This window comes from Phalacrocorax carbo, chromosome 3 (genome assembly GCF_963921805.1).
Source record: "Phalacrocorax carbo chromosome 3, bPhaCar2.1, whole genome shotgun sequence".
Classification (NCBI taxonomy): Eukaryota; Metazoa; Chordata; class Aves; order Suliformes; family Phalacrocoracidae; genus Phalacrocorax; species Phalacrocorax carbo.
Genome location: NC_087515.1, coordinates 108,748,135 through 108,768,052, shown reverse-complemented (window position 1 = coordinate 108,768,052; position 19,918 = coordinate 108,748,135). Strand labels below are relative to the sequence as shown.

General features: G+C 37.8%; 1 protein-coding gene across 4 annotated transcripts in view; it reads left to right on the top strand.

Annotated features, from left to right (window-relative positions):
* MYT1L (myelin transcription factor 1 like) overlaps window positions 1-19,918 on the top strand; it is a 237,359-nt gene that overhangs the window by 157,577 nt on the left and 59,864 nt on the right. For all 4 annotated transcript variants that reach the window (XM_064447981.1, XM_064447978.1, XM_064447979.1 and 1 more), the window contains exons 7-12: window positions 1,570-1,704; window positions 4,251-4,341; window positions 6,651-6,758; window positions 9,949-10,160; window positions 16,052-16,299; window positions 18,639-18,875. In XM_064447981.1, coding sequence (XP_064304051.1) covers window positions 1,570-1,704; window positions 4,251-4,341; window positions 6,651-6,758; window positions 9,949-10,160; window positions 16,052-16,299; window positions 18,639-18,875 — 1,031 coding nt within the window. The remainder of the gene's footprint in view (window positions 1-1,569; window positions 1,705-4,250; window positions 4,342-6,650; window positions 6,759-9,948; window positions 10,161-16,051; window positions 16,300-18,638; window positions 18,876-19,918) is intronic.

The following is a 19,918-nucleotide window of genomic DNA, read 5'->3' as shown; positions in this document are numbered from 1 at the left end:
ATTCTATAGCTGACGTGCAGGTTAAGTAAAATAAAACTTTTATATTTAGGGATTCCATTTGCAGAAGACAAGGTTTAAATATGATATTAAAATTTAAGAATGGATTTAACTCATGGAGAGTCATTACAATGAGCTAAAGGATTTCTCGAAAATGAAGGTGTTTTGGAAGAACTTGCAATGAAAAAGTATATATATACACATACATATATGTATACACATATATATATATATATAAAAATTAAAAACTACCAGAGGGAAAAAAGGAAAAATAAGTCCACAACTGAATGTGAACTCTGGATTGTATTGATTAATGCTTAAAAAAATGGTTTGTATGTGAGGTTCTGCAAGTACTGAAATTTTCACTGATTGGACTGAGGGTCACATTTATGGAAGCTGGGATGGAACTTAATGTAAGAAAGACTTAATGGAAAACAAGTAGCAGCATCTTATTTTCCAGAGATGAAAGCATAAAGTCTGAAGCAGAGCAGTGACAAGAACAGCATAAAATACTTAAAATTAGGATAGCTCAGATTGGGTATTGAAAGGAGGATGGACTAAAAAAAGTGGAGGGGGGATTTTGGTTGATCTTGAGCCAAAAATGGTAGCAGTTAGAGTATCCGGAATTTTATTCCCTTAATACTAATATGAGAATTAGCAATAATCTCCAAAATCTGTGGTCAAGATGATAAGATGCAATTTGTATCACGTGCTGGGCTGGAAGTATAGGGATGTTATTTTACAGATGTTCTGTTAAACAAGCTGATGAAGTATGTGAGAAGGTTCTAGTTCAGGATTAATCTCACCAGCAGTTCCACTACCGTATTGGCAGAAAACTTTATTTTGTTGAAAAAATGTCTGTTTAGGCTTTTCATTGATTTGTAGACAGAAGAACCAACAACATTGTGAAAGATCATTAACCTTTTAAGCATATGAATATTCAAGCATTATACATGCGTGTTTGTAATGGCCCAAACTTACACAGCCAGTGATACATCCAGTAACCCTGATTATGTTTACCCCACCATAATTTATTGAAGTTAAAGGAATATTTACATAATTTCTACCACTTCTTAAGGAATTTAAAGAAAACAAGAGTCATCTCCTCAGTGAGCCTTGGAAAAGGGATTTCTTTGTGTTGACTTGTTGAATCACTATGCAAAAGAGCTGGGTTTGCTACTTTCAGGACATTGAACTTCTATAACAGTGCATTTGCAGACCTTTATAAATCAGGCAAATAAGAATATAAAGGAGGAAAACTCTAATGAAACAGTTTCCAAATGACCTTACACCCTTCAGCTGATGTTTGGCAGCAGAACATTGATTGACAGTGGTATGGCTTTGCTACAAAAAGGTCACTTTCCAGTGGATATTGCTGTGATCATAGGAGCCTGCAGCCTGAAAAGAAGATAATGGGTTAAAAGTGACAGAACTGTGTTAAGAAGTAGAAGTTTTTTTTTCCTCTAGTTTTCATAAGTACATTTACCAAAGAGTAAATGGCATGATTAAATGAACCTTCTTACAGAAATGTGAAAAGCATCATTCACTTGACACATTTGTTGTAAATTATAGATCCCTCAAGAACAGAAAAGAAAGAGAGCAAATGTCCTACCCCTGGGTGTGATGGAACTGGCCATGTAACGGGGCTTTACCCCCATCACCGCAGTTTGTCAGGATGCCCACACAAAGATAGGGTCCCTCCAGAAAGTAAGTTCACATTGTTTCATGGAAACCGGGGATAAAACGACAAAGATTTTTCTAGCATGCTTTTTAAACCTTTTATTTTAAAAATTAATTTCATTTTTCAGTATGGTTTGTCTCAACTTAGTCAACTGTTCTGTGTTATACTTTTTCCTTTATTCCATCATTTCCATTCTCTACTAACTTTTAGACTAAAAGAACAACTTTTAAAGCTGTATTCTTTGATTTTTAAGAACCCTGGGTTGTTTATAAATAGATGTATTCAGTCAACAGAGAAAAAGGTTTCCAGAAGACATGCACTGCTTTTACTTCTGCGTGCTGATGTCACATCAACCATCCCCGTGGTCTTGTACAGGAATAACTGTGCTTGAAAAACTTGCAACCCCTTTCCTTTGTTGTTGTTGTTGTATCTGAAACACAATTTATATTTAACTAGTTTATATTATTAAAAATAACAATTTGGCTGTTCACTTAGTTGCACAACTCAGAATTTTGAACAAACATGCTCTGTCAGTCACATGGGTGGAATTTCCTGCCATGTCAGCAGATTCTCTGCAAAGGAGGTTCACCCATGTGAGCTCACAGGCGTTCACCGGAAGGCAGACAGCTCCATTTCTGGAAGTCACCTCCTTGGCTGGTGGAATCAGTGTAGTCCTGTTGAGGCTAATTGCTCTCAGCTGATTTACACCAGGCAAGTGTCTAGCTAAGATCCAGTTCTCTTTCATATCAGTTTTAAAATGGAGTTATTCCAGTGAAGCCTATGGACCTAAAATCTGAACTGTCCATCAGCACTTGTAGACCTAACCTCAGTGGATTTACAGCAACCTAAAGGAAACGTTATAAAGACAGTCAGGGATAAAAAGGTCCCCAGTTTCCAAAGGAAAGTAGATCTGAAGGACAGGAAAACAGAAGTAGGTTAGCACACCAAGAGTGGCTGACATTAAAAGTCTCCTCATTCATGGTAGAGTGGCTTCTTCCAGAAGTAAAGTAATAAAGAAGTGCTTTAGGACACTTTGCTGTAGCTTGGTTCATCTCTGAATACAGTAGAACAAATAGAGTAATTTCTCTGCTTTGGAAGACCCTGTAATTTTCTGAAACACAAGTATTTATTCAGTTGCTCAAAGTTCTCCGGTTTTTACAAATGGTAAATAAAAAGCTCTTTAGAAGACTTTGTAAATCAAAGAAGAATATAGCTTTAAACTGTTTGCATGCTCTTGTACCTACTAAAATGAAAAAGGTGAGCTCATCTTTTTATTTTTTTCCTGTGATGTTGGCCTTGTGAAGCATGTTTCAAGAACAGCTTTGAATAGTAGGAATTTCAGAGTAAAGCTTTTGCATCTATACACGTTTTAGTACACTGATGATGGGGTGATGATGATGGTTATCTTTTAATCAGTATACATGGTTAAAATCTCAAGTCTCTGAACAGCTTTTATTCAGTTCTTAACTCAGTCAGGGAATTCACTGATTTTATTAGATCTCTTTTTGAGCGAGATCTAAATACAGGCTTCCAGACTAGTTCTTGTATGAGAAAAACAGAACTTCGCAAGGGCTGGATGGCCTTTTTCCATAGAGTGATGCACCATCATCCAACTCTGAGACATGGATTCAGATGTGTCTCACATCATACAAAACTCTTTAGAGTTACCAAAAAGTTCTTGACAATTTGGCACTTCATAGCATGAGCTTTATGGTTTAGAGGAGTACTGCACTGAGCAGCCTTGGGAGTAAGTTTTCCATCCAGCTTGCAATGGATGCAGATGTAAATCAGTTTACTTGCTTAAGCTTGTACCACTTATTTCTTTTTTACACAGTTTTCTTTTTTTTTCCACCATCTTTCAATTTTTTAAGTGCTTATTTTTAGTTTATAGTCTTTTGAAACAAAATTATATCCATTGCAATTTTGATATTTGTAGAGAATATAAGTAAAAACCAAAGGACCAGTTCTGCTCGTCATGTAGATATGAATGATGTTATCTATGTGGAAGTGAGCAGAACTGGCCCCTAGCTCAATTGGGCTGTCTCATACTTAGGGTTAAATTCTGTTTAGGATTGTACTGAGGTATGTTTCAAACAATTCAGTATTCTACCAGTATAACTTGAGAGCAGTTTTTCAGCTCTTGGGTTTGATACTGTGTGTATAAAGCTACGCATTATGAATGCATACATTTTCTGAACGAATTTTTTTAGTCCACGATTTCATATTGGACCATTGCTAGCTCACACTTTACTGTTGAGCTGAGCTTTGCTCAGTGTTTTTGTATGAAGAAGATGTTGGAAGTCTTCCCCTTCACGGTTGCACCAGAGATGCATTTGTTTATAGGTTCTGTAACCTTCATAACTTTCACTGTTGCCCTGTGTTAATAAGCATAGGGTCACGATACTTATTTCCCTCATCAGGCTTTATTGGCTATGTGTGTCACGTGTATTTTGAGGAATGCTGGTTGTTAATGAATCCTGCTTTGTTTTAAAATGGTTTCATATATACTGGGATTTGATTTTTTTTTTCTTGTTTTCATACTCTGCTGTTTTCTCTTACTCTCCTTGTCAAGTTCTTGCCATGCATGAAAATGTTCTTAAGTGTCCTACACCAGGCTGCACAGGCCGGGGCCACGTAAATAGCAACAGGAATTCCCACCGAAGGTAAGGATGCCGTCGCTGGACGCCAATCTAGAGGGAACAGTGCCTCCAAACTGCAGCCCTTCTAGCAGTCCATTGGCGGGGCGGGTGTGCGTGTGTGTTTCGTTGTTTTGTTCTGAAGATTGACAGATGGTGCTTCATGTGCTTTATCCGTTTTAAAAAGTAACATTTATTCATGTATTTTCTGAGGAGGACGAGTGTGCGCTTGCTTCAGTATGGATGAGTTGGTCCACAGAAGACATTTTAAGCATCCTTTAGTTTTTTGGGTGGATTTTATTTTTCTTTTTGTTTCGATATTAACTGAACAGCAGTGGTATGAAGCGAATGGTGTGACTCCTTAAGAGTGTGTCGCAGGGAGAAGGAAGAGTCTGCAAACATCAGCAGGGCTAGGGCAGAGTTCTTGTTCTCATGCTTCACTCTCTTCAGGGATTACTTTATAGTGCATGAAGAAATCCACTCTACTCCTAAAAATTATTTTTTTAATACATGAGAATTAGCATTTTAAGCACATAGACGTTATAAGAGTTAGCTTTCCTACTGACAACAGTCTCAACCCCAAAGTCCTTATTCAGCTAAAACTGAATGAGAGTTTGCCTGTTTAAGAAACGTTATGAAAATGTCTAATTAAATTTAAAAATGAGAAACCAGAAATGTTAAATGTAAATATTCTCCCCAAACAAAATAATATAAAGAAAAAGGCAACTTTTCTATAGTTTCCTAAGATTAGTAATAGTTTCTTACAAAAGAGATGCCATTGCCCATTAAATATTGTCAAAGACATAACAAAATTATCAAAACGTTACTATAATTTTTAGCACATCATAATTTTCCCACAGAACAACAAGATCTTGCTTACTTCTTTACAATTTTAAAAAATCCAGGAAATGTGGGTAAGAGGGTAAAAGGAACTATGCCAGGTTCCTATTATCAAATTCCTTTTTTCACTTTTAACTGTAGTGTGAAGGGTTAAGGGACTACACAGGTACCGGCTGTTCAGTCTTATCAAGCTCTGGGTTACTAGAGCCCCTCATATTAACTGAATGTCTCCTGGCAGACTCTTGTGGGTACCAACCCATCTGTAATATGCTCTGCTACCCCTTTCTTCTCTGCAGTGATGCTGCCAGTAGATGCAGCAAAAACCTCTGAGAAGGCTTTATGGGAATTACTGCTGCTTGAAGCAGCATTCATTTCTGGTTGAACATGTACTAGAATATTTGAGGTGTCTGAAGAAGAGCATGTCAGTGGAGCGCAGCTGCCCTCTGGCATGGCTCCAAAACCGCACAGAGCCCCCTCACCCCTCTGCAGAACTAGGGCAGCGAGGGAGGGCTGGGGGGGAGCAGTCTGCGGTCTGTGCTCACCTCTTTCTGCAGCTTTTGGGGCATTTTGCTCTGCTTCACTTTTTTTGTTCTTTTTTTCCCCCCTTATTTCCTGTAGAGAAGGGAACATCTGGGAATGCACTGATTTGCCTTTCATTTTAATTTCTTTTCCTGTGGAGAACACAGAGAGCTGCGGTCACATAAGCACGCAATAGACTATGACAAGGAAAGGACCCCCTCCATTGTCAGGTCACAGGGTTTTACAGCTTCACTAAGAGCACCATCTGCTGGCATCAATATATTTATTTTTCCCTGTTCTAAATCTTTTCCAGAGGAATCAGGCTTATTATTGTCACTTAAATAATTGTTCAGCATTTGCAAATTTAATTGAATTTCAATTCAAGTGCAGAAGTTCTTTTCATGTTACATCACCTACTATTAGAAAACATACTTCAGTGGCTGAAATTTGTGTACAAACACTATGCATAGCTGAGATGTAGACTTAGAGACCCAAGGCCAAATTTTGCACTCATTTATATGCCTTGCAAAAAGATTGGAGTTAATGGAGCTGAATGAGGTGTGAAGCAGGGCAAGATTTGGCCTGTGTGGTGTTGTCATTTAATCATCTTCAGGAGCCATTTCACTGGCAACATTTGTATATCCATAAAGGTCACAAGTCTGCTAGCAGAGCTGCACAGTAGATTCCAGTTTATATTCTCCTTTCCTACTGGTGTGTTCACTGGCTGACATCCATGAATAATCTACCCATGCACAATCAGAAAAGAAGAGCAGATATAAGATCTACCATGCAACTTTGAAAGCAGAAGAAAGGAAGTCTATTCTAGAAAAAATACATTTGACCAAAAGGCTTTTGGAAACTCTTTTCCTTCAGATTCTTCCTGATGCTGGCTAAGGAGGAGAAGGAGTAATTGGATCAGTGCTATAATGTGAAACTACACAGGACAAGACAATTAAATTTCCTTTCTGTAATTGCAGCCTCTCTGGATGTCCTATTGCTGCAGCAGAGAAACTGGCTAAAGCTCAAGAGAAGCATCAGAACTGTGATGTGTCAAAATCAAACCAGGCATCAGATCGGGTTTTAAGGTATTAGAAATCACTATAATACTTATTATTATGCAGAATTCATCACACATTCACCTAATCTGAGAATTTATATTTATATACATTGTATATACATATATATCTCCTTTAAAGAAGAGTTAGAATTAGGGCTTCTGGATCCAATTCTCACAGTGTATATTTCCCACTCAATTTACATGGGGGAGGGTTGGTAATTATTTTGGCAAATACATGTAAAGCTGAAAAGCTCATTTTTGTCTTAGGCATTGTTTGGTGTAAAGATGACTGCTGGAGTGCAAAGTCTAAGAACAATGTGAAAAAAGTTGGTATCTTTTGGGAATAAACTAATATTTACCGGTAAGTCTTGGTTTTTTCAGCAGGCTTTTACTAGTAAATATCAGTTTAAATTAAACCAGAAGCCCTATTTACATTACCAAACTGGTAGTACACCTTTTGGCAGGACACTTGGAAAAAATGCCAGGTATAGCTTAGATTCCAAAGTAAAGTCAGGCTTAGTTCTTTATCTCTGTTCCACCACTCGCTGCCAGGAAATATGAAAAGAGAAAAATTGTCCTAAATTTTCATATGGGGAGGACCTTGAACGTAATTATAACCCTTATCTTCATCCATATAGGATTCTGCATTTATCCAAAGCTGTATCCAGCTTTGTGCTATTGTCTCTTCTTTTGAGATACGTGGGTGGAAAAAATATTTCTAAGGAGCTGAAGTGTGAAGGATACATGTAAAGGAACTAGACTTCTGCATGGTTGTACCAGCCTTATGCTGATGATGCCCCAAGAGCTGCAGAATTTCTCCATGGATACTGTGGTATCTGTGGGCTGGGTAGGTACATCCCTCCCAGCTGCCTTGAAGAGCGTGGAGGAAGTGCCGCAGCTTTAGTTCCCAGAATTTACTATTTATCCCATAGGTTTCTTAGCATTTAGCTGTCTTCAAGTTTTAAAATCTGATAGGGCTGCTTAAAATGAAAGTTCTCTACTGCATTATCAACATCATTCTTTGAACGCTCTCTTAAAACTTCATCTAATCTTGATGGTCTTTTCAAAAATCACTTTCCATAGAGCTATGAACACAGAATTATGGTTCACATCTACAGATTTTTTGTTGTGCCTGTTGACTTTGTTTTCCTTCCTCAGATTGTTTTTGATGGGCTTTATCTTAACGGCCCGTAATTCAGATTATACAGTTTTTCATACAGTATCCCAGATGGTTTTCTTAGAGAAGGGTTCTTCAAAACCTATTAATAAAAACCACCCTTTGAGGGAATAACACAATTTCTCACTTGATGGGAAAAGACAGATCAAAAATCCACTGGCTTTTCCCACTGCTCATTAGCGGGAAGCACTGAAGTCAGATGCCAGACGAAGAAGGCAACTGCTCAAAAGCAGCATCCGGTTTGCTGGAAAACTCTCTAGGAAGTTGCGCTGCAATCTTAACTTTGCTTGTGAGTCTGCCCTGTGTTTCAGGTTTTATAGACAACCCAAATAATGTTTTCATCTTGTCTCCTGCTTCCTTCTTACCTTTAAGTCATTGAAGTATTTAAGATGAAGAACTTGGGAGCAACTTATAATATTTGCATGCAGGCAACTGATGGGCAGACAGAGATGTTCTAAGAGTAACTCTTTAATATTTGTCTTCATCCCAGTTCCCATCCCACCTGCATTTAAAATTCCTTACTTAAAAAGAAATAAAATTCATAGAACTTCTGTTCCACAGAAATTTTGGATTTGCATTGAATGTACAGGATCTGAGTTCCATTTTTTTTAGCTAAATATAGATTATCTTGAGACAGGATCAAAATATTATTCATATCAGCTCATTGTATAAATGAGCCCACTGTATTTTGTGAGAAAGAAGTATCTAAAGGAATAAGCATACATAAATCAAAGGGAATAGTATGACTAATATGATTTCTTGGGTGATCTTTACATAAATATCCTGACTAAATTCTATGAATATGAATTCATTCAGAAAAGCATAATATTCAAAACCTACTTCTTACTATTTATCACATTCCATTTTGTCAGTCAGCGTGATGATACTTCTGGTCTTGACTGAATTTATGTTCCTATGAATGTTCCTTCCATTTCCTCTGGTTATAAATGCAGTAAAGAAAAAAAAAAAAGAGAGAAAAGAAAAATAAAAAAGATGTGGTCATATGATTCTTGATTCCAGCAGAAGCACCTCAGGTGTGCTGTTCATCATCTTTACCTCCTGCTAAATGCAGTAGGTAGACATGCAGCACTGTATAGCACTTGCTCCCTGTGACCCAGTCATATAACGCTTTCTTATATAGGTAAGGTTTGCAGGCTCTGACCTTCATTTACGTGCTTTGAGAGGTGACGACTTCTGTGTCCACATGCAGAAGACAGTGAGACAGCAGAGGAGTTCACTACAGCATTCTTTCACTGAGAACTCACAAGTTTCTCCAACGGCTGAATGAGATCAGTCAGGGCTTCTCCTGACTATCCTTGCTGATCCTAAATAAGAGAGAAATTTAGCTGATACAGTTTTATTCTGTATTCATTCACAGGACCTTCCTTGAGGTGTGTATCTGTGTATCAGGAATTGCAGGTCCTGCAAGAACCTCGCATTTGCGGGTGAGCAGGATCTGCGAGGCAGCAGCTCAAAATCAACAGAGATTGTGGGACTCTTCTGTGTATTTCTTGAGATGAGCATGGATTTGTATATTGAGGGATGAAACAGGACTACCTCCTTTGGAAAGCATACAGGAAAACAGCATACAACTCTCTTGAAAGAGATTCAGAGGAAACTCCATTAATTAAGTAGACCTTCCAGTGCTATTTTTTCTTTTTGACATTTAAAGGAATTTGTCCAAACTTCTTCTGTCAGTCTGCTTGCCCCTCTTTAATTCACCTCCCCAAAGAAAAATGTTCGCTATGTGATGCAATTACATGGGGAAAGGGAAACCCTGAAGTATTTTAAAACAGAATTTTAAAATACTTTTAGCTACAGGGTACATTTAGTGGTATTAGAAATAATTTTGTCTAGGCTTTGTTCAAGAAATATATATTGTTTGTCTGCTGAAAATAACCAAACTAAGCAAATGCAATAATATATTGCTGTCTCTTGAGTACAAGAAATAACTAAGATTTTCTAATCTGAACTATAAATTATGCACAGACACAGTAAACTGAACTGCATCTAACAAACTTTACATATCTTTAATTTCTAGGCCCATGTGCTTTGTTAAGCAATTGGAGATCCCTCAGTATGGCTACAGAAACAATGTCCCCACCACCACACCCCGCTCCAACTTGGCCAAGGAACTAGAGAAATACTCTAAGACTACGTTTGAATATAACAGTTATGACAACCATGCCTATGGCAAGAGAGCCATAGCTCCCAAGGTGCAATCCAGGGATATATCCCCCAAAGGATATGATGGTAGGAGGTGCACACTCTTATACATGAGAGACAAGTTTGCAGTTAATCATGTTGTTGTATATGTAAACATCAATCAAATAAGACATGTTTTCATGTTCATATAGTATTATGAGGAATGCTGTCATGTGTAAGTTATTTTAAAGGCCTTTTTTAAAAGCGTTGTTTTATACAGTGCTTGCTTCAGGATTGATGCACTGGCAAAAGGACATCTCCAGCGGTTAAGCTCCTAAGATGTGTTGAGATCGCAATAAAAGCTAAGTAACAGTAAGCTAGTCCTTTTGTTGCCATCTGGGAGACCTGGCCTCAAGGGTTGCATTAAGATTCTCGCTTCCGTACAGTAGCTCAGGTAACCCGTAAAGATAACATACTTGCTCTGTGGGGATGTGGAAGCAGAAAACCTGGATCTCATTGCACTTCAGAAATTACTGCTACTTATTAATGAGGCATTTCTGCTAATTTTGTCCTCATGAATACACCTGTTGAATTCTCTGGAAAACCTACCATAAGTAACATGTTTAGGAGTAGGCTGAAAGTGGCTTCAGTTCAGGAGAAGACAGTGGATGGGGTCTGTCAGGAAAGAGGATTTTTACTAGGGGAGAAAAATGAACTGCAGGATAAAGAATGCGGATTTGGACTAAGATTTTTGAGGACATCAGGAATTTGTCAGAGCAACACAATGATATGTTTATATATACTATGTGTGTGTGTATATACATATATGAAACCCAAACTGTTCCTTATCTTTTCCTTTTTTTTTTTTTTTTTGAATGATAGCAGTTTATTTTTTGGTAAAAATATTTGATACTACTCACTGACTACCATAGGAAATTTCAGGCAGGTGTCATATTTTTGTGTAAGAAAACAGAAATAAATATACTAGATAGAATAATTTATGTTGTTGCCTGAACACAGACTCTGACATTCAAAAGTAGGTAAGTGGAGAAAAGGAAAATTGCTACAGATTTTGCCTTCATATTTCTGTTATTTTGGATATTTTGGTTTCTCATAGAATCAACAGGCATATTCTTGCATACAGCAAAAGGAGAAGGGTTCTGAAAGGCAACGTATATTTGAGTAGAAGTGCCCTTTTTTCTTCTCTCATACACTTGTCTTGTTTGCCTGTATGAGGACAAGGGCTTAAAGGTAAACACTAACTCCAACTGTGGTTAGTAAGCCAATAGGTAAACCATAGTTATACTAATATAACGTAAATGAGATAATAACTGTTGTGTATATGCTGTGTCTACTCTTGTAGAAAGGAAGAAATCAAAGTATTGCTGGGGATCCTGTGATCATGTGTATTTTCAGATCAAATTACCGATGCTTAAGAAACTGATACATATCTTTCTCATTTTAGACCCTTTTTCAGCAAATAATTACAAACTCCACTTCTCCCCCCCCCACCCCAAGTGACCAGAACTTGAAAATACATGTAATATTAAACACAAGTTTAACAGTGGCCTTAAATAATGAAAGGCTAGGGTGATATAGGTCACTGTCTTTGTGCACGCTCATCTTCCTTTGATATAAATAGGAATTTCACTTGGAGATAAGACTGCGACTAGGTCCCTTCACTGCTCAATAATATGAGCGAGAGGGGACTGAGGGACGCTGTATACATGTGATTCATGCTGGCACAGCAAGTATACGTGGTTTGTGTGTACTCAGAACAGCTGAAGCCCATTGTAGCTGGAGCAGGTTGTTTGCCAAACGAAGGCTAATTCCTTATAGATGTGTTCCATACCCCTGGCTCTGCAGGAGGCAGCACATGCTGTACCTGGTCCCAAGTGATGTGTGTGTTGTTTGGCCAGACAGACATGCCAACATGATCCCAGAGATGGGACCTAATTTGAGTTTTTCTTCATACTGTATTAGTGATTTTCATGAAACCTTTAGGATTCACATCTCGTCAGTATTCCATAAGCATTCCATCATATTTGGCTTAAACTGGCAAAGGGTTTTGAAGTTCCTCAGGAAAATCCGCTAAATTCATAGAACAATGAAGTGAAATCCTGGGCATACTGAAATCAGTCAAAGTTTTGGCACTCACTTTCAAAGGGACAAGGATTTTGCTGACAGTTATTGTAAATAATAACTGAATATAAAGAGATTTCAGGAAGAAGCTCTTCTCTTAAAAGAGGCGCTTTTCCTCAAGAGCTTTGCAGTATTTTAGGTGATTTCATATTTGTGTGTAAAAAAATTATTAATTATTGCTACTAAAGCCATTATAGAAGTACAGAGTGCACACCTGTTATGTATATCAGCAAACAAATTTATTTAAAAGCAGATTTAGTTCTGAAAAGCCATCCTGAAAAACTTGAAAGTAAGCCCAAGGTTTTGGGGGACCTTGCAGGTAAACAGCACTTTAGTTTTTCCGAATATATAATATGAGACAAATAGTCTAGGGATCTGAAAAATCAATAATTTCATGTCTCAATCCTTTTTTAATTGTAAGCTAGCACTGTATTTTCATCATCAGAGAAAGGGATTATATGTTCAATAAATGTATGGTTGTGAGTGACATGAGCATAAGTAGCTCCTTTGGATTGTTTTCTTGATTTTTTTCCAGTAAGCTTTAGTAGAAACAGAAAATTGATACTTTGTATTGTGGGGTAGGATGCTCTGATAATTCCTGAGAAATCTTGTGTTTGTGGGCTTGTTTTTCCTTTGAAACCAGTTTCGTAGTGTATTGGATGTTGGGCTTATGCTTTACAGCAGCAGAGATAAGAACAACCGGACACAGCAGGCAGAGGAGACAGCAACCCTTTCAGTTGCTCAGGTGATGGCAGGACCTCCTCTCATCCCACCAGTAGGACTGGGTCCTTCCATCAAAACACTGAGAAAATGTTAGGAGTGTGGTACTTGTGACCCCCTCTAGACTTACATAATGCCAACACCTACATCTGAGCTTGTCACCCCTTTCAGATTCAAGGATAAAGATAGACACTTCTCTGATGCAATTCATCTTCTCTTGCAGTACATATTTAAAACTGGTCAGGCTGAAAGTTCCTATTTTTTTCCACTGCCTGTAGAGGAAGCCTGTAATGACTAGGTCAGGTATCTGAAGTCAGGTGAGATGAATCTCTTATTGTGCAAGTCAGAAAAAGTGTTGAAACCATAATTAATTTATGTAACATATTCAGTGTTTAGGCAATACTGGGGATGAGGGTGCCTGGGCAGAATTTAATTCCACTCCAAATATCTAGTTTGGACCTTTATGTTGTTGGTATCTCTCCCACACCTCCATTATTAATTAGCGAGAGGAGCCTGTACAAAGAGATGTTCTTCGAAATCAGCCCCCAGGCATGTCTGACAGGAGGACGATGTGGGTATGCAGCTGGTCAGACCCGTGTCTGTTATTTAATGGGAAGGCTGTACTCCACATTTGGTTTCACTCTGCATCATGAAGCATAGGGGTGACTGCGGAGTTTCCACAACCTGGTGCCACAGAGTTGGGCAACATAGCAAGTGTGTATTATCTGCTATTGGAACAATGCATCTTTCCTTTCCTTAGAGATCTACTTGATTTAGTTCATTGTAAAGTGGTGATATTTGTTTCTCCTGAAAAGCTAATGTGAACTGAACAGTCTGGGTTATGTGACTCATCTTAAAATGTACAGCTACAGTAAAGTTAAAATGACCATGGCCGTTTCTAAGTGAGTTTTGCGTAAAATATTGTTAATCTAAAAGCTAATAATTGTGTAACATGCTTCTAGCACTTTACATCTTCAAAGTGTTTTGCAAGTGAATCACAACACAACTAAATTTTAGAAGCAACTTTCTATTTATAGGGAAAATTAATTCGAGGGATAATATAGTTTGACCAAGGCCACAGAGGAGCCCATATCAGAGCCTGCGTGAGTTTCTGATGGTTAGTCCTATGTATAAAGCTGCCTCTTTCCCTCCCTTTCTTTAGCACACATTCTCATATATATAATTTCCTATGTAGTATCTCTCTTTTGTCTGTCTAAATGTGACCTGCTATAACAAGGCTAACATTTTTTGCAAGTGACAGAAGTCTTATTTGTTCATATAAATTTTGAAAGATATCTATAATTCGACAAGTTCAGTGGTACGGGGTGCTTGCTGTGTTAAAACAGTAGAAACTGAATTATTCAATTATTTCCTTCCTTAAGTATAGGAAAATTCTTGTGTGTCGTGGATACCGTTACAAAGTAACAATGGATAAATGCTGAATTTTTAATGACCACCACTGACTACTATATTAATATTGAAACTCTTGAGAAATAGTTCACAGGTTTATTATTAGTGGATACCCTGCTAGAGTAGTGCTACTATGTGTTCAAAACAAAGAAATGTGATGAATGCTTAGCATTCACTTCAGTTAAAAAAATCACACCCTGTGCATTATGTGGCTTTCCTGAGAAAACTCCATCTGTTATGAATTAAGTGAAACACTATTTCCTTTACAGTAAAAATAACGCCATGATTTTTTTCAGTTTTTTAGAGAAAGGAGGATGACATAAGATCTTTTGCTTTCAGAATCTTCTTTTGAACCCTGCCTGCCTACGAAAGCAGCCTGTGGTTCACAAATGGGCTGTGCTCATGGGAGCAGATTATTATATGTATGTCTGCATAGACAAATACACCTGAAGAGTCTGGCATTTAAATGGAGCCCATCACGGAAGAGCTCTAGCTAGGGCCTGACCTTTTTTGTGTAGCTCTCTAATCAGCATGCTAGTTGGTTATTGTTGTACTGTGCTATATGGTATGATCTCTGCAGTATACATTTCCATCTTAAGGGGAAGTAGTCACTGTGATATGCATGTATGTATCCTCTGACCTTGACTTTCATTTTTTGTATGAAAATACATAAACTTGCAGATTTAGGAGAGGAGCTGACACTTTCTTGCACTTTATATAAACACTTCTAAAACAGTTTATTTGGGAAGAAGTTTGGAGAAATAAGTGGGCTAATAGGGCTGGTTTGCATTATTACTATAATACTTTTGGCTGCAAGGAGCATTTCTTAAAAGCAGCAACAACGCTGCATTGCATTTAGATAGGCTGGACACGAGGTTTATCAGTGCCTTAACTCTTCTGTGACCGCTCACGCCTTCTGGTGGTCAGAGAACAGCTGAGTGCCGCTGTCCTCAGCATGAGGAGGAAGGGGTGGTTTTTCTCCTTCTTGTTTTTATGAAGAGTTGTAGGTGCTCGGCTTGTTTTAAGATGGGGACTTTTCATTTATAGCTGTCTCCATTTATACAGCCACTGCTTCTGCCTTTGTGCAAGCCATGGCAAAACTCACATGTGGCTACCACCTTTCTTCTTCCGTCATGCTCCTCTCCTTTCTGATGGCCAGTGTCATAATATTTGCCTGTGATGTAGGAAGAAGAAAGCTTTTAGGAAGCATGGGGTGTTTGAGGACATATGGGTAACACTGTGGCCCAGAGACCAAGCCTGTCAGCCTTACCATGGGCTTATCTCCAGCAGCCCTGGGGAGTCTAGGCCTTAAATTAACAGTTTGCTCATGTAAATATGAAAAGATCCTGTAGTGTTACATTGCCCCTCATTAATAAAAATGAATGAGCTGAGCAGATCCTACCTTCTGTCTGACTATGTATGTAGGGTAAAAGCAGTGTTTCTGTGTTTTTATTGTTTTCTAAATCCAGCCTGTTTGTCAGAGTGATTCATGATCACATCATGCAGATTGTTGCAGGAGGTTATTTCATACAAACTCACACATGTAGCATATAAGAGTCACAGACAGAAATCAAGAAATACAGCCATCATTCTTACTGCCGGCATTTTTTTTTTTCCATCGGTTACTGTTGTTCATTACAAATTTCACCTCCAGCAGTTTGTTTTTCTCTTCACTTATGCAGAATGCTTGTTCGTTTGAGTCATCCTTGTCATATTTCTTCCCACAGCTAAACGCTACTGTAAGAATTCAAGTCCAACCAGCAGCACAACAAGCAGTTATGCCCCTAGCAGCAGCAGCAATATGAGTTGTGGTGGAGGCAGCAGTGCCAGCAGTACCTGCAGCAAGAGCAGCTTTGACTATACTCATGACATGGAGGCAGCGCACATGGCTGCTACTGCTATACTGAATCTCTCCACTCGCTGCAGGGAGATGCCTCAGAACCTCTCCACTAAGCCTCAGGATCTCTGTGCGAGGGTAAAAATTAGCAATTCTGTTTGTTGATGAAGATTTCTCTTTACTGCACTTGCTCTGTGGCCCTGATAGATAGAAGAATAGCTTTAGTACATCTTGCTTTTTTTTTTCCTTCCTTTTCCTCAAAATTAACGTAATCTGGTGGCTCTGCTAAAGCAGGGAGGAAAAATAAAAATGCAGATTGCTCACAAGTATTGCAGGAAAGCCCGATCAGTATATAAACTGATGATACTGATAGCATGTACTCCTTTTTTTAATTTGTCTCTTACAAGTGAGATCTATAATTATAAGATGTTTGGGTTGCTTAGGTGGTATTAATTGCACTACTGATTTTTTTTCTTTTGCTAAACACAGTCTGATTTATACATTTTCTGAAAGGATTAAGATTTAACAATGTATTTTGATTAAAAAGTCACAGATGGGACCTAAGGTTGTAAGATCTAGTATGACAAAATCTATGCAACTTGTATGTTATAATTTCTTGCCTGTCTGCGATATCACAGTTCTTAAGTCACTGCATAATACATTTGAAATTAACAAATCCTCCAGTACAGGTGACTTCAAATGTGCTTAACAGTAGTGTAGGATCACTAATGCCCTGTACGTTCACAGAGCCTCAGTATGTTATGAAACGGCTACACAGGTACAAATAACTTTTGTTGTTAAGCTTTATATTTTAAGAAGAAGAGTGCTCTATTAACATTTATTAAAGATTTAGCCAAAGGTTGTTTTTCATTATAAACATTAAGTTTTGACTCTGATAGCTGTTAAGAAATGAGTGTAACATGCACCAGCAAACAGTAAGTATTACCTATAGGAGACCACTAGATGGCTAAGTAGACAGATGCAGTGCAGAGGAAACATTTTTATTGTGCTTATAGAAGAGCTTTTGAGCTGGCAGACATGTTCTGTTCTTCTACATATAGACAAAGGTTTTCTTCCCTTCATTGTGCAAATCGCCTTGATCATTCATAACAACCTAAACCTGTAGCAGTAGGTATTAGTAATAATCATGATCTAAGCCAGAATGACTGGTGACTTTGTTTTCAATTGCTGCTTTTTTACATTAATTTATTTAATACTGTTCAAGAAGGAAATCTCTTTCTGGCATGTAAATAAATACAGTTGTACTCTATGCCAACACGATGGAAAAGGTTGGAATAAAATGCTAAAAATCTCCTGTGGCAAAATGAGAAGGCGCCTCTTTCCTAATGTGTCACCCTACATTGAGACTGAAGGAATGAATCTAAGAAGATAAACAAGTATTTTTCTAAATTAAATTAGCAGGATAGCAGCAATTAGATATATGCTTTGGCAAAAGGCAATAATTCAGAAAGAGAGATTTGCATTCACAGTGCTTTTCTGCAGCTCTGTTTTTACTCCAGAGGAGAGAAAGTCACCAGACATACGAGGAGTCAGTCGCATTCACATTAGTTTTGAAACCAAATTTCTTTCGGAGGGTTTCATTTTCAAAAAGATGAGGGATTCTCTGTGAGCATTTTTATTTCCGTATGCCTTTAGTTTTTTAAAATTTGTCTTTGTTTCAAGATATCTTCTTTCTCCTCACCTAATATAATAGACAACCCTTGTTTGTTTCTATAAAAGAAGTGAGAGCCCATATTCACCCTATTTTTCACAGTTCTTCAGCCATCACAGAAATTGGCACAACTATTTTTGCAACTATTCCACTAGCTAAATTTATTGATTATAAATATAGGTATATGAAATGTTAATATATTTGCAACTGCAGGGAAGGAACCATGAAATTGGAATGCATTTTCTCATCTGCCAGTGGTGCTGAAAAGGACTTGTTTTGGTACCCTACCTTCCTGTTTAATTTACTGACATTATCTTTTCAAGCTGTTAATGGTAACTAAACAAAGAAACACAGATTATTTGATGCTATCTGGTTTTTCTTACTCTAATCACCCAGACAGGTGTCAGGACTGGAGACAAGAATTATGCAGATGTTAACTCATAGATACTCACCTCTCACAAAGTAAAACGAGAACATAAAGACAATGACCAGAAAACACCCTCAGAGATTTCTCCTCTTCATTCCAAATTTTGCACCTGTGTGCCAGGTGGCAGGAGGGATAATGAAGACTCTCCCCTCTTTCCCCAAACATGACATTAGCCATTCAGGAAGAGATCCACTTTAACAGCATTAATGTTGTGTAACAGCATCATGCTATGTGTGGGAGGGGGCTCAATGCTTACAATCTATACAGGAATGGAAAAGCGTTTTAGCATTCTGCTAGGCAATCAGATTGAAGAACACAGAGGTAACAGTTTGCTAGTGTGAAGCTGAATTAACAATATTTTTTTCTTTATTTTGACAGAATCCTGATATGGAAGTCGATGAAAATGGGACGTTGGATCTGAGCATGAACAAGCAGAGGCAGCGAGATGGTTGCTGTACCATTTTGACTCCACTGGAGCCAATGTCCCCGCAACGGCAAGCTGTGATGAACAACCGGTGTTACCAACTGAATGAGGGTGACTGCTGGGACTTGCCAGTGGACTACACTAAAATGAAGCCCAGTAGGATAGATGAAGATGATTCCAAAGAGATTAATGTATGTCTTTTTCATCTATTAGTTCTTGTTGCAGTCTAATTTTGGTAATTCATTGAATTTCTGAAATTTGGAGGGAAAGAGGAAACAAAATTAATACATGATAAAAATGGTGGTCTTCTACAAAAAGGACTTTCTGCTGGTTGATGTTTAGGACTGTATCATTCTGGCACACATCTGATCTGTGACTACGTTCCATAAGACAACATCTGAACCATAAACATGAATCATGTTTTCCAACAGCATCATCTTGCTAACAAATATTTTCTGCAGTAAAGATGTTTCACTGTATCCAGATTACGTTACTCTGTATAAGCAAGTTGACATAACTGTGCAATACTGGGATAATCAGCTCTCAAGACAAGATATTCTGAATTTGAAAACCATAAATGATGTGCTGAGCATTTGAAAACATGTATTACTTAGAAATCAATTTAAACAAAAGCAGTGGAGTATAATGCAAGCTTTCAACTATCTAAGCTAATCTTCCTCTAGATTACTTATACACCCCTGATAGCTCTGGGTGTGAAAGGGCCTGTATTAATGAAATACTTTGTTTCAAGAATACAAAGAAGGAATATCAGAAATAAGTATTACTTTTCAATTCATAATACCAAGGCAACAGCAAAACCCTTTAAACATAAGAGGCAAATGAAGGAAGTATGTTAGTGGATTTATTTTACTTTTCAAAACGTAGAACAGCCAGGACACTGAAGAGGTCTGCTGACAAGTTTTAATGTCACTGCTTTTGTTTGTCAGGTTTCAACCTTATCTGCTGTGTGGTTTACAATGCTGTGCTCAACTCAGTTTAGCAGTTTGGAGAATTCCAGAGATTGTTTTCTGTTTTTTCTTGATTTATAACAGAAAATTAGGCTAATCATTTGTGTGTAGCACATCTCTTGCCAATTTTAATTAAAACATGAGACTATTTTCAGTAACTTAAACATATAGCAAAGTGGCATTTTCACTAGATATACTAAATGCATTCTAGCTCTGGTGTTAATTACAGTTTTGCTATTAATTTCACTGCAGTTAGGAGGAAATCT